Source organism: Tachypleus tridentatus, chromosome 9, assembly GCF_004210375.1.
Source record: "Tachypleus tridentatus isolate NWPU-2018 chromosome 9, ASM421037v1, whole genome shotgun sequence".
NCBI classification, from domain to species: Eukaryota; Metazoa; Arthropoda; class Merostomata; order Xiphosura; family Limulidae; genus Tachypleus; species Tachypleus tridentatus.
The window spans coordinates 145164341-145179224 of record NC_134833.1 but is presented as its reverse complement, the minus strand read 5'-3'; the positions used below and the strand labels follow the sequence as shown (position 1 = coordinate 145179224).

Sequence of the window (14884 nt, the reverse complement as noted above, 5' to 3'; positions counted from 1 at the left end):
GTTATAGTTAAACCTATATATATATTATGGTTTGTTTGTTTTGAATTTTGCAGAAAGCTACACAAGGGCCATCTGCGTTAGCCATACGTAATTTAACAGTGTAAGAATCGAGGCAAGGCAGCTAGTCATCACCACCTGCCGCCAACTCTTGGGCTACAAATAGTGACAAATAGTGGGGTTGAATGTAAAATTATAACGCTCCCACGGCTTAAGGGGCGAGCATGTTTAGTGTGAGGGGGATTCGAACTCATGACTCACATTGGTTCACAAGTCTTTGCCGAAAAATCACACTCTGTGGCTGCATTATAAGAGTGATAGTCAAATATATATACGATAAGAGTAGCCCGCAGGTTGTTGTTTGTGTTGTTGATTAATTACCTTTTCTTTAGTCGATAAGTTCAAACTCAGGGACAGATGGCACAAACAGTCATTTGCTCAAATATCCAAAACAAACGAACACTTCCCTAGCAAAAATATTCCATACAAAGTTACACAGACGAGTTCTGATAGTTGCTTTCTTACCAATGTGGGCCCAGCATGGTCAGGTGGGTTAAGGCTTTCGACTCGTCATCTGAGGGTCACGGATTCGATTCCCCGTCGCACCAAACATGCTCGCCATTTCAGCCTTGGGAGAGTTATAATGTGACAGTCAATCCAACTATTCGTTGGTAAAAGAGTAGCCCAAAAATTGGTGGTGGGTGGTGATAACTATCTGCCTTCCTTCTAGTCTTACACTGCTAAATTAGGAACGGCTAGCGCAGATAACCCTTGAGTAGTTTTGCGCGAAATTCAAACCAAACCAAATCTAACAACAATGTGTATTAACACTTGTGGCCAAAATGAAAATAACTATTACTAGTCAGTTGTATTAAAGTCATATATTCTTGTTTGCATTTTTTTTGCCAATGGCTTCTCTACACTGTTTTACATTTATAATATATTTTTATTGCTTGTATACTAATATAACTTACAATCTTCGTAGTCTTGAAAAGAACTAATTTTTGTAAATACAAATTATTCAGACTCAAACTGTTTATTCCCATGCTTCACACGAACAGTAGAATATTTTCAGACAGTATTTGAACGTATAATCCCATTCTTAAGTGCCATACCTGTCCATTTTACTCCCAACTTCTTGAACACGCCAAGAAATGTTACAATCAATCACATTATTCGTCGATAAAAGAGTAGCCCAAGAGGTGGAAGTGGGTAGTAATGACTATCTGCTAAATTATGGACGGCTAGCCCTTGGGCTACTCTTTTATCGACGAATAATGTGATTGATTGTAACATTATAATGCCCCCACAGCTGAAGAGATGGGTATGTTTGGTGTGACTAGGGTTCAATCACGTAACTTTCAGATTGCGAGTAGAGCGCCTTAATCACGTTTGCAGGCCCAGCATGGACACATGTGGAGAAAGAAACTTGTAGAAATGGCGTTGTGAATAAATTCTTTTGTCTGTTAATTGACGAAATATAGGTGAAAAATTAATATACAAATAGCTGACGGACAACAACAAAAAGGTCACGATATGTAGTTCAGGTCGGCTGGTATGGGTATGAACACTGTTACTAATAAAGCAGAGAAATTTAACCTCTTAGGTCATCTTCAGGTTAACCTAATAAGGTCAAAACGTTGTTTTCTGCTTTATTAGTAAAAGTGTTGCCCTCCGCTAGTACAGCGGTATGTCTCCGGATTTACAACACTAAAATCAGGGGTTCGATTCCCCTCGGTGGGCTGAGCAGATAGCCTTTGTGGCTTTGCTAAAAGAAACAAACACACAGTAAAAGTGTTAATACCCATACCAGCCTTCAAGTGGGTTTCTCGTCATCACGATATATTGTACCCACATCTTAAACTGATCCAACGAAACTAATTACACAGCCAAAACGTGCAACATTGTGTATGTATAAAATTATCAAACTGAATGATTTAGAATGTATTTCGTTATTTGATTATCATTATTATTATTTGTATAATGTTATTTTAGGGTGAACCAGTGTACGTTAATTACGGCCGAGTTGAAGATTTTGACGAACTTGAAGCACTGGGAGTCAACGTTTCTGGTAAAATTTGTCTGTCTCGATATGGTAAAATTTTTCGGGGAAATAAGGTAAGAAATAATGAAATTTAAGCTCTTTCTTGTGCTTGTATAACTGTGAAACATGCAATACAATATTTTTATCAACTTGCAATAACATAAAGGTATTTCTGGTTTGTTTTGTTTTGAATTTCGCACAAAGCTACTCGAGGGCTATCTGTGTTAGCCGTCCCTAATTTAGCAGTGTCAGACTATAGGGAAGGCAGCTAGTCATCGCCACCCACCGCCAACTCTTGGGCTACTCTTTTACCAACGAATAGTGGGATTGATCGTCACATTATACACCCCCACGGCTGAAAGGGCGAGCATGTTTGACGCGACGGGGACTCGTAATCTGAGGATCGCAGGTTCGAGTCCCCGTCACACCAAACATGCTACCATCTCAGCCGTGGGGGCGTTATAATGTGACGGTCAATCCAACTATTCGTTGGTAAAAGAGTAGCCCAAGAGTTGGCGGTGGGTGGTGATGACTAGCTGCCTTCCCTCTAGTCTTATACTGCTGAATTAGGGACGGCTAGCGCAGATAACCCTCGAGAAGCTTTGCGCGAAATTCAAAACAAACAAATTAATGTTAAGGCAACTTAAAAAAAACAAAAAAAAAACTTTCTAATACAAAATGCGCACAGAACACAAGTATTTGTTTTGCCAAGCATGAATATTTAACTTTTTGACCGTACGTATTTAATATGTAGTAATAGAGTTCACTGACGTGGCGAAAGTTTTTCGCAAAATACAGGTTTAGCACTGTTAAGCGAAGAATAAATTAAACGTGAATAACAAAGGAAAACAAGAAACATGAGTGTACTTTAACACATAATTTTATTAACAACAATTTCATATTATTAAAGCTGCCCTGTCTTCTTTTCGTGATTGAATGTCGTTTGGCTACTAGCGATTGAATAAAGTCGAGAGACAGCTGTAAAAACGCGAATGAAAATCAAAATAAATTAAAAGACGGAATTCGGGAAATACTCGACTTGTATATTGCCGAATAAAGTCTTAAAACAACTACGAAAGGAGAAAAGAAAAATGAGGGTAATTAATGGAGAGGATTTTGGAAATACTCATCTTGTATATCTTGTCAAAACAAAGCCTAGTGAGATATCCACGCATTACGTTTCAATCAATGGTCTGCGTCAATGACAGTTGTTTGTATTTTCTGTGTTGCCTATTTCAATAGTTCACTTTCGAGAATTTCATAAAGAAACTCGAATACGCTAGCTTCAAACTTAAGAGGAAAAAAATACACTTTGTATTCTTTACTTGGATTAAACATGTTAAACATTCAGTGATCTAATTAACAATAACGTTATTATTACACGCAGAAATTAGATAAAAATTCATGACTGTTTCCGTTGTTACAAATAATTTTATTTAACAAGTCCTGATGTATACTTCTAAGCAGTTTTAGTTAATAATTTAGCCTAAATAATATAGAATTTTGAGTTTTAGGCTTACTACTTCACGTTTCACTATATGAAATTTAGATAAATAAATTTGTGGCTTGTACTATCAAGGCAATGAAACTATTAATAAAAGTCACATTAATAAAATATGGTTTGTTTGTAAGCTACTAAGTGAATGTAGAATACTAGAAGATAATTAAAAGTCATCTGGAAGTGTGAGGCCATACATTACGGAAGTCTGAGCCAAAATGACTCAAGCTCGTAGGTCAATCACTACGATTTTACTTTATGTATGATTTGATACAGATTAAAACGTACCAAAAAGCAAATGAGAAACGTGTGTCCAAGTATAATATAAATATCCGTTCTTGCCCTAATTATTAGTTAAGGTAGTGATATGGGAAATAAGTTAATTAGAGAGATTTTTATATTTGTTGGTTATATTATATTCTTTATTGCAAAATATAATATATATGACCTATATAATATATATATCCTATGTTTCTTTGAGTAAGATTTTCTATTCGTGATAAACATACACGAAGCCTAAATATACATACACTAATTTGCAGTAGTAATTTTATAAACCTAGACAAATCTGTATAGGTATGGAATGCCCAACAGAGGGGCGCTGTTGGAGTTATTTTGTACCTTGATCCTGTAGAAGTTGCTTTGGAAGGAACGGATCCTGAACATGTGTATCCTAAAACGTGGTGGATGCCTGAAACAGCAATGCAACGGGGCTCTGTTTTTACTGGCGATGGCGACCCCTTAACACCAGGGTATCCATCTGTAGGTGTGTATTATACAATAGTTATGTGGTATGGAACAAACGACGATTATTGTCAATTCATACTATACTTAAGAATCACATGGTTTTACTATGACACTAATATTCTCAGTTTGAACTTCCCTGAATGTTCAGTAATTTAATAAAGTCATCATCTTCACTTTCTTACATTGAAAAGAGAAAAACGTTATTTTCTACTTGCTTAACTGAATAACATTTGAAACAATGTATTCTCATTATTTGACAAAAAACACTTGCCAGACGTTCTTGGCTACTCAAGTGATTGAATAACACTTGCAATACGCTCTCATCTATTCACGTGATTGAATAACTTGCAAAACGTTCTTATCTGCTCACACGATTGAATAACACTTGCATGACGTTTTTCTTTACTCACTTTACTGAATAACACTTGCAAGGTGCTCATCTTTACTTACTTGGTCCAGTAACATTTTAAAGATGCGAAGCTGTGTGATTACAAGTAATTTTAACTTGTCGTGCTTCATGATTGCACCTCTAAGATGTAATTTTTTTGTTTGTTTTGATGACCAGTTCTATTTTATGATATATTACTACCAAGTATTATTATGTGGCATAATAATATGCTAAACAGAATCCATTCAGGATCCTGTAATCCTGGAACATCAAATTAATGATTTTATAACGTCAAAAAGTCTGGAAAATCATCACTTATATTGATAGGCTTAGAATTACCCTGGATTTATTTTTATTATTTGTTGCTCTTGTTTTAGCCAATGATTTTATTTGTACTTGGCAACATTAAGTTTACAAATTTACCTACTGAATATCTTTCTTTTTCAATGGACAATGTAAAATATATTTAAGTATAAAGCAATATTAAGTATTATACTTCAATATAAATTTTATTATCACCTACTTGGATTAGGTAATTAAATCTGTTAACTCCTTTTTTTTTTTTAATTGCACAAATATAATTTTAGTGGAGGTGGACAATTTTTCAAATTCCTTGCTGAATAGAAAAAAAGTTCCATGTTTAGAATATTGACACAAATTTGTACGTTTTCATTTATTGTTAGTACTTATTTCAAGCCAGGTGGTTAGGAAGTTTGACTCATAATCTGTGGATCGTGGGTTTGAGTCACCATCCTGCCAAATATTTGTGCCCTTTCAGCTGTGGGGTCATTATAAAGTGACAATCAATCCCATTATTTATTGGTAAAAAAAAGCAGTTCAAGAGTTTGTGGTGGGTGGTGATGACTAGTTGCAGGGGCATAGATTTGTTACACCCGATGGAGGGGGGATGATTTTTGCAACCACTTACGTGGACTGTTCAATTTGCAACTTGGTAATCTCTGATTACGTGAACCTGAAAGCTGTAAACATGCAGTCACAGAGTAATCTTGTTGCTACGATACTTGCATATATACTTAGGCCTACTGACTAATACTTACGAACTATCGCTTAGATCGAAAAGCTTAGAAGCACGCCTATATTAAAGATGTACATTTGGGCTACCGAAAATGCCTACATCTAGGCCTAATTATGTAATTCGATTGGTAAGAAAACGAGAATCACAAGAACAAACACACAGTTTGTAGGCCTGTGATGCAATAAAACAATTCAACAGACCAAACTGTAGGGGGGATGACTGTATGCACCATACCCCCCCACCTAAAATGAAGTTGGATGTATCCCCCCAGGATCTACGCCCCTGCTAGCTGCCTTCCCTCTATTTTTTCACTGTTAAATTATGATTGTCTAGTACAGTTAGTTCTCATGTAGCTTTGTTTGAAATGCAAAAACTGACAAACAAACTTATTTCAATCTGGTTTGTACTGAGATAGCTAAAACAATACAGTTTTAAATCTATTAGTTTCAAAAACCTTAAAATAGACAAAACTACACTTTTTATTTTATGATTTTCGTACTTTTGAAACAAGAAAATCTTAATAATAAATTTGAGGTTATGTATTTATATATTTCACAGTCTGTTTATCTTAAAGGGCAAGGTTTCCTGATTAGTCTGTATGGATTGCAAATTTCTAACATTTGTAAATCAGTTTTTCTCTTGTCACATTTGTTTTTAAAAATATATTCAAAATATAATATTATTTGTATGTTCGTATAGAAGAAAGCATCCATGATTTTACAAGCCAACTGCTTGATGGTTTTACTGTCTTGAGTGCAGAAAATAGTAAAAACAATGCAAATGTTTTTCATATCTTATTTCCATAAGATGTTTTACACATTTTAGAATTTTAAAAGCAGAAATACAATTGTTAATTTTAAGATGATCTCGTTATTGCATTATGAACGCATTTTACTGATGTACAGTGGTAAGCCTAAGGGCTTATCAATTATAATACTAAACATCAGGTTTTGATATCTAAGGTGTATATATATGTATGACACTGTTAAAAAAAACTTTGAAAAGCGGCCCCTATGAATTTACTGTAGTCATGGTCATGATATTATGAAAGTGTTGAAACAAGTAACATGGCCATGTAAAAGTATAATAAATAGCTCAAATGTTCACATCTCTGTGATACCATTCCTTCCATATTGTGTGAAATGAATAAGGTAACATAACAAAAGAGTAATACCGGCAACACTCCCTTTTATATGTATGGATATATAGACCCAGATACTAATAAAGAGTATGATAATTTTATTTGTTTATTGTAAGTTACCCTCTCTTCAAAATGCTCAACTTGTATTTATAGACAGAGGTTCCACATCAAAACGAATCAGGTTCATAATAATTACAGAACTGGTTTAGAAGCAACTGGGAGGGAAATTAGAAAGATTTTGAAAATTATCTACTGGCTGCTACCTGAAACCATTGCTCATTGTGATGATATAATCTGTCCAATCAGGTTTTCCAGAAATATTTTATAAAGTACATCAGAAAGCTTGAAATTTCTCATCTGCTGAAGGTCTGTTTAATTTATGGCTTAAGAAAGTTTGAATGTAGGGATCATGCAGTGGAAATAAACAATTTGAAGATGAAACCATTTAAATTGGTTTCTAGAAAACTCAAAAATACTCTTATGACAGCTAAGCCTTATTTTCTTTTTATATGTTTAATTAAACAGCATGTTCATTTCTTAACTGCCAAATTTCAAGTAAGTGTGCTAGTTTTAATTTGTTGATGAGGAACTTATTTTTGGATAATACAGTTTGTAGATGGCTTGAATACGTAATGAAACAAACTTTATTACAAAATGTACATTTGACAAGCTTGTACAAACACTGCACATTTGTTACTTGTAATAAAGTGTTCTTTACTCAATGAAAGTGTGTCAGTGATTTCATACTTAGCAAGAGTGACGTACACAAGGTGGCTAAATAGGCCAAAGCCTATAGCTGTTTGCCTTCTTTTCTGTGACATAAAATATTACCCACAACTACTAAGAGACTTTTCACTTCACCACTTGCATGCTGCAAGTTATTAGGGTGTATTTATTTGTTTTTACAGTGCATGGGGTTATCTGCAGTGTTTGCCAAAGGAAATCAAACCCTGTATTTTACCATTGTAAGTCTGTAAACTTACCACTGCCCTGTGGGGAACAGTTATTATGGGAAAAATTTCAGCTTTTAAATAAATGTCAAACAAGGTATTTACAATAAAAATAAAAAAATTGTGATAGTCATTTAAGTGTTAATATGCAAAAATTCACTGTTTAGTTTTTCATAAGACCAGTTAAATAGAAATGAAAGAGGATATTTTTGTTTCTTGTGGGTTTTTTTACCCAATGTGTATCAGAGACAGCCCAAAGACACCATGGTCCCCACCCCCAATAAAAAGTCAATGGACTTCTATTCTTTTGATGTCCTCTGCACGTTACTGTCTAGCAAGTGACTTAAAAACTTGTTGTAGATATAACATGCAGGGTTTATGTACATTTAAAGATTAGAATTATGCAAGATTCAGCTGAAAAAACAAAACCATTTTGTCATGCCCTCAAGTTGACATTGGTTTTGCAGCAAGGAAATGTATTTCCAAAGGAAAAAAGCAGGAAACACAACTAGAATTTGGCATAGATTGTACATTTTTTAGTGAAATTGTATGGAAACTGTTAGAGAAATCTCTTCTGAGGTACTAGTTTCTGAGAAACATAAATCGCTTCAACCTTCTTGAGTAGGCAAGAAGTCCTGAGGACTATGCTGCAAAGTCTGCAGAAATGATAGAAAAACTAAATCAATATATAGAACTCTGAGCGTGGTATTATTATGGTGTTCAAGCACTTGATTCAACATACAATACCTGAAGAAGTTTTACTCTCATCACATTTCAGAAAATACAGAATTTGTTAAATTTCAGCATGTTATTAAAAGGCTATTGTTGTCTCATGGACAAGCTATGTTTGGCTTTTCTTGTAATAAGGAACTGTTAGATTATAACAATAGTTAAGAAACTTGTAAATCAAAAAGCGACCATTGACCATTTGCTAGTTGTTTGTAACATTGAAAATAAAGTTTATGGTGAAGTACTACTAAAAAGTGAATAGCCTAAAAGTATTAAATATCTAAATCATTATTCAGAAAAGTTTGTGTATGTGTCCTCTTTTTAATTGACAAACTGCTAAACCTGTTGTCATCAGATCTGGCATATACCCTTATGGCCCATTGGAGAATAGCACAGGAGGGTTGGTGTTTTTATCTAACTCCCATATATAATCTCTGGGGTTCATATGTTTCCTCTAGCATTGCCTGCTTAAAACTGGTGAACAGTAGGTTATATTGTCACCACATCGAATATGTACTTTTATTGTACCCACTGTAGAGTGATAACATGAGGATGGGTAGGTTGGTGCTGGGACATGACTCCTTTAATACCACCTTCAAAAGTCCCCTGTGCCTTCTCCATGTATTATATCCACTTAAAACAGGCAAACCTTTGGTTATATTTTTACCATACCTAGCTTGCACACTTAGGAAGCAACATATGGGATTGTTGTTTAGATCTGCTCCCCCCATGTCATCTCTGTCTGTGTCTTCACAGTGCATAAAATAAGTATGTCAGGAGCGTAAACTATTTGGAAAAAATGTAAATTAATACAGTTAAAGGTGTGAGGCAAAAATCCATGGTAGATGGTGTGAGGGGTTGTAAAAAAGAGAGAGCTTCAACAGTTGGAGAAATCAGTAATGGTTTAACTAATTTTAACAGATTAAAGAGACTGAAGAAAGAAAGAAACTGGTGACAAAACCAAACTCTGAAAAACACTACAGAACAAAGGATTGTTGTTGTGTTTAATATGCCATAATGCAAGATTGTTCTAAATTGTAAATTTTCTGTTTTTCCAGAGGGTGCTTATCGATATGCTATGAAAGACACCCTTTTACCAAAGATACCCAGTCAGCCAATTGGATATGGTGATGCAAGAAATATTCTGTCGTAAGTAATGCATTGCATTATAGGATTTTATCTGAGAAACTAGGAAATCTATAATCTAAAACAGTAGCTCTCATGATGAAGATTTTGTTTTATTTGGTATATTGAAAAGTGGATATCATAGTTTACAATTTCAATGTCTAGCACAGCATTTAGATAGTTATAATAGGGGCTGTATGGGGCTAGCTGTTGGAGTTAAATCCAGTTACAAATAGAGTTATATTAAAGTAAGGTATACAGTCGTGTTTGAACTACACTAGCCACTAGCTCTAGTCAGTTTACAGTTATAGTAGAGAATCAACTCTGAGACTGAGGTTTCAAAATACACCAAGCTTTTAATATCACACAGCTATTTCAAAATTCATTGTCATGCAGAATATTCTGATATCTCATTTATTAATTTTTTCTATTATTCTCATCAAGTTATCTATTATAATCAAAGGTTTCTTGATTACAATGTTAGCGGCAGCATACTCTGACAAATATCAATATATGAGTTCTCTTGAACATTGTACCTTTTTATGAAAGCTTCTTAACTAAGCACTCAACTGAGAGAAATAGCAGTTGTGACTTACATCCACACTGAAATGGTGTTCTGGCAAGTTGGGCAGCTTTAGCATTTAGAAGGTTTTCCCAGTCTCTGTGGAGAACTTGTTTTGGTTGTCTGGCTTCAAGAACTTGCTTTCTTGTCCTGGAAAAACTAACTCTTTGTCCTCAAACAGGGGTTCTTATATCAAATATTTTTGGTGTCTTTACTATTTTCCAAGTAGTGTACACATCTACCCACAAGTAGGTCTGACAGTTAATTGGTTGATTTGTGCAAACTTGTAATGATTCTCAGAACCAAAAGAAAACTCTTCAATAATTGCCTGTAGTTGAATAAAATAGATCAGCAGCTATTTGCTTGTATTTCTTCTTGCCTTTTTGATATAGGTCCTTTACCAAAGTTTGATTAAGCTCTTTTTTGGAAATTGTATCCTGGATAGCATAAACTTCTTTCCTAACGTTTTCTCCACTATCTAGTGTCAGTCTATAGATATGAATCTTGTGTCCAGTTTTTAATGAGGTTTGCCTAAACACTTGCATGGATGTGACAGTGACATACATAATATGGACACTAGGAGGATAATTTGATTAATCAGTTACCTATGGAAATTGGTTAAATCTATTAGTATTTTGTAAAATAATTAAGTAATAAAAATTAAGAGAGAATTAATTATTGTTGTAAAAATGATTCATTGTTAAAAAATTAGTGTTAATAATTATTACTGTTTTTATTATTCCAACTATCCAAGTAATCAAAATATTATTATTTCTCATTATTATTTTCATTTGATTCAAATTTGTTTAATTTAATGACTTATTGTCATGAATCATAGGAATAATCAACTAATCAATATTAATCTTTCTAATTATTCCAACTCGTGAGAAGAATCAATTGATTGCATGTTATTGACTAATATGACAATTGATTTATTGATTATCAAATTCCACTAAATATCTAACTCTTATATTTGATATAATTAAAAGGTTGCTTTTGTGGATAATATTTCAATGTAAGAAAAATAATGTAGGTTTTGTGGAGAATGTGGTAAGTCCACAGAACTGATGTTACCAAGTGTTCTTAATCTGGCTCTGAAAACTATTCATCATTTTCATTCTGTTACTGCAAATAAGCATTATTGTAATTTTCATGAGACAGATAAAAAATATTCCATATGTCATATATTTTATATAGGTTTTGGGGTTATTTCATGTCAAATCATCTAGATTTTGGAAAATTTTCCAGGTGACCCTACGGAATGCCTTGAAAAACTTCACACGTGCTCATCTACCCATATAATGAAAAACTACCAAAGATTAGATCAATATCTCTAATAGTTTCTGATTTACAGCCCTGTAAAATTTAATTAATTTTTTTTTAAATTTTTAACGAATTCATTTTTGGGCAAATTTGGCTGCTTAAAGCTGCAAGAGTAATGGTGTTAGAAGGCTGAAATTTGGTACACTGACTGAATTAATCTCACAGAATTCAAAAATGGTCTCAAACCAAGTTTATCTCTCTTAGCATTTTCATAGTGAGGCTATAAAATAACCTGAAAACCCAAAATCGTAAAAAACATTGGTTTATTCAATAAACCACAGTTCTAAGACTTAATATGATAGAAAGCTGAATTTTGTCTTCAAATTTCCTATAACATATCAGTTGATAAATCAGCAATTGTTGTGATTAAAAGTCTGTTAGATCTCCTGTAAAAAATTTAGTTGTATGCAACGTTTTATGATTTAGCTACAAATAGCCCTACTTCAGGCCACAGTTTGACCATGTCACCAGTTATTCAGCCTTTTCAGATTTTTCCATATATTCTTACATCTCTGAATATGATCTACAAAACAAAATCAGGATGATGTTCAACCTACTTTTTGAGTTATAATTTTTTAAAGTATCCTCTGACTATACGTTGTTTACTTGAAAAAAAAAACTTCAGTTCAGGTGTGTTACTGTGTGCAAATATATCCATACAATTTTGAAATAATTTATGAATCCCATTGAAATATTCTAATCAGCCTTTACCATATATTCTTACATCTCTGAACATGATCTTCAAAAAAAAAATCAAGGTTGTGAAAAATAATAAATTATCAAATTTTAAGTGTCTCTAATAAGTACCATTGGGCAAAGGACCACATTCAGGGCATTCAGTTCTTTCTTGTCAGTCAGGAATCAGTCCTGCAGAATTGTGTAAAGTTTGATCTACTTGAGCAGTATTAAAGACACAAAACTGTGACAGGTATTAGGTCACATCATAACTTTATTCCTCACTCTACCAACAAATTGTATATGAGAAGGTTATCAGATGATAATGTGTACACAGTTGTAACTGTTGGTAGTAACAGTGAAAGTGATGCTGCAGCAGCTCAAATAGGGTCTAATGTAGGCAATGACAATTATCAGCCAGGGAAATATGTGGCATGGATATACGATCATGAATGGTATGTGTGAAACATAAAAGATAGATCAGATGAACATTCCGATGTGTTGGTGTCATTTATGAAGAAATCAAAAAACGAACTGTTCTCATGGCCTGCAAGGTCACATGAAGATGAAAGCTGGATTCCTTTCCAATATATTCTTTGTCTGATAAGCGCACCTACCGTGCAAGGCAGTAGTGCTCGCCACTATGTTCTAAGTCAAGGTGATCTCAAAATAATCAAACTCGAATTTCAGAAAATTATTCAAGCTGTCTGAACAAAGCAATGTTTATTTGATGTTGTTAAAGTTAATTTATTGCTAAAGCAGTTTTTGAAACATTTCATTGTCACGATTATTGCAGTTTGGTGTGACTATAATCTTTCTCAGTTATCCCCTGTTGTAGCGCTGTGCTTTTTGTGTCTGATTTACCTTTGTATTTATTATATTATGAATCTTAAACTCAGCCATATCTGCATAACTGTAATGCGCATACAATATATTTGCATTGCCGTGTGATCTAACTAGTTATGCCAATAAACTTGTTCAGATATGAATTAATTCTTTCTTTTTTTCTTACAACTTCATTATTTAACATTGTGAAAGGCTGGTTAGAATATTTCAGTGGGATTCATAAAATTCTGACAGGTATTTTACAAAATTATATGGATATATTTGCACACAGTAACACACCTGAATTGATTTTTTTTTTAAATAAAAAATGTATGGTCAGAGGATGCTTTAAAAAATTGTAACTCAAAAGGTAGGTTGAACACCATCCTGTTGTTTTTTGTAGATCATATTCAGAGATGCAAGAATATATGGTAAAAATCTAAAAAGGCTGAATAACTGGTGACATGGTCAAACTGTGGCCTGAAGTAGGGCTATTTTTAGCTAAATCATGAAAAGTTGCATGCAACTAAATTTTTTTACAGGAGATCTAACAGACTTTTAAGTACAACAATTGCTGATTTATCAACTGATATGTTATAGGAAATTTGAAAACAAAATTCAGCTTTGTATCATATTAAGTCTTAGAGCTGTAGCGTATTTACATAAACCTATGTTTTCTACAATTATGGGTTTTCAGGTGATTTTACTGCCTCACTATGCAAATCCTAAGAGAGATAAACTTGGTTTGAGACCATTTTTAATTCTGTGAGATTAATTCAGTCAGTGTAGCAAATTTCAGCCTTCTACCACCATTACTCTTGTAGCTTTAAGCAACCAAAGTTGTCTGAAAATGAATTCACCAAAAATAAAAAATAACTATATTTTACAGTGCTGTAAATCAGAAACTATTAGAGATATTGATCTAATCTTTGGTAGTTTTTCATTATATGGGTAGATGAGCACATGTGAATTTTTTCAAGGCATTCTATGGGGTCGCCTACAGACCCCTGGATGATTTGACATGGAATAACCCTTTGTTATCCTACCATATATATATATATATATATGGCTTTTTATCAGCTATGTCTTAATATATTACTATTAGTCACTGATATAGAGAAGTATGAAACTTAATCTGTGTTTCAGATGATTACTGGTTCATTGTGTAGCTTATATTTACAACATTGTAATGACTTATGCAATAATATCTCACTAGATTGTTGAGTGGGCAACCAGCTCCAACTAACTGGAGTGGAGGCTTTAATATCACCCTTCATCTTGGTCCAGGGTTTGCTGGTGATGATTCTGACAAGTAAACATTTTCCCTGTATTTCTTTTGTTTGTAAAAATTCATGAGTATTCCTCAAAAGTAAGTGTTTACTGTACACAGATTGGCAGTTTGTACCTATGGCAAATTGAATGTGTAAAAAAGTATTTTGGCTATATTTTATACTATGTTTTCAAAGAATGTTCTCAGTCAGAACTGATTCTAATTATTTTTTAAAACAGTTAAAACTAAAAGTGTAAAGAACATAATGGAATCCTTAATGAAATTGTTTTGTGTAGTAGTCTAATTTACATTTAACAATAAAAATGTCTAATAAATATCTTTATTAAAATATGCTGTGAATCACACCATAGTGTTATGTGGATATTTTGTGTTGTTTTTATTAAAAATAAACTGGTTTGAATTGCATTCTCCCAAATTGTTCCTACTTTATAAAGGCTTAGAACAGAAGGGTAGCACAGAATATTTTGGTTCCCCTGCAGGTTTCCCACCCAACTTCATTATATACAATTTATTTTAGTACTATATGCCCCTGTGTAATGTATTCCTGCACCAT

The 14884-nt window shown here is 33.5% G+C and overlaps 1 protein-coding gene across 3 annotated transcripts in view; it reads left to right on the top strand.

The window, feature by feature from the left end:
* LOC143226595 (N-acetylated-alpha-linked acidic dipeptidase 2-like) overlaps positions 1-14884 on the top strand; it is a 94052-nt gene that overhangs the window by 57118 nt on the left and 22050 nt on the right. For all 3 annotated transcript variants that reach the window (XM_076457786.1, XM_076457785.1, XM_076457787.1), the window contains 4 exons: positions 1993-2115; positions 4116-4305; positions 9589-9679; positions 14257-14352. In XM_076457786.1, coding sequence (XP_076313901.1) covers positions 1993-2115; positions 4116-4305; positions 9589-9679; positions 14257-14352 — 500 coding nt within the window. The remainder of the gene's footprint in view (positions 1-1992; positions 2116-4115; positions 4306-9588; positions 9680-14256; positions 14353-14884) is intronic.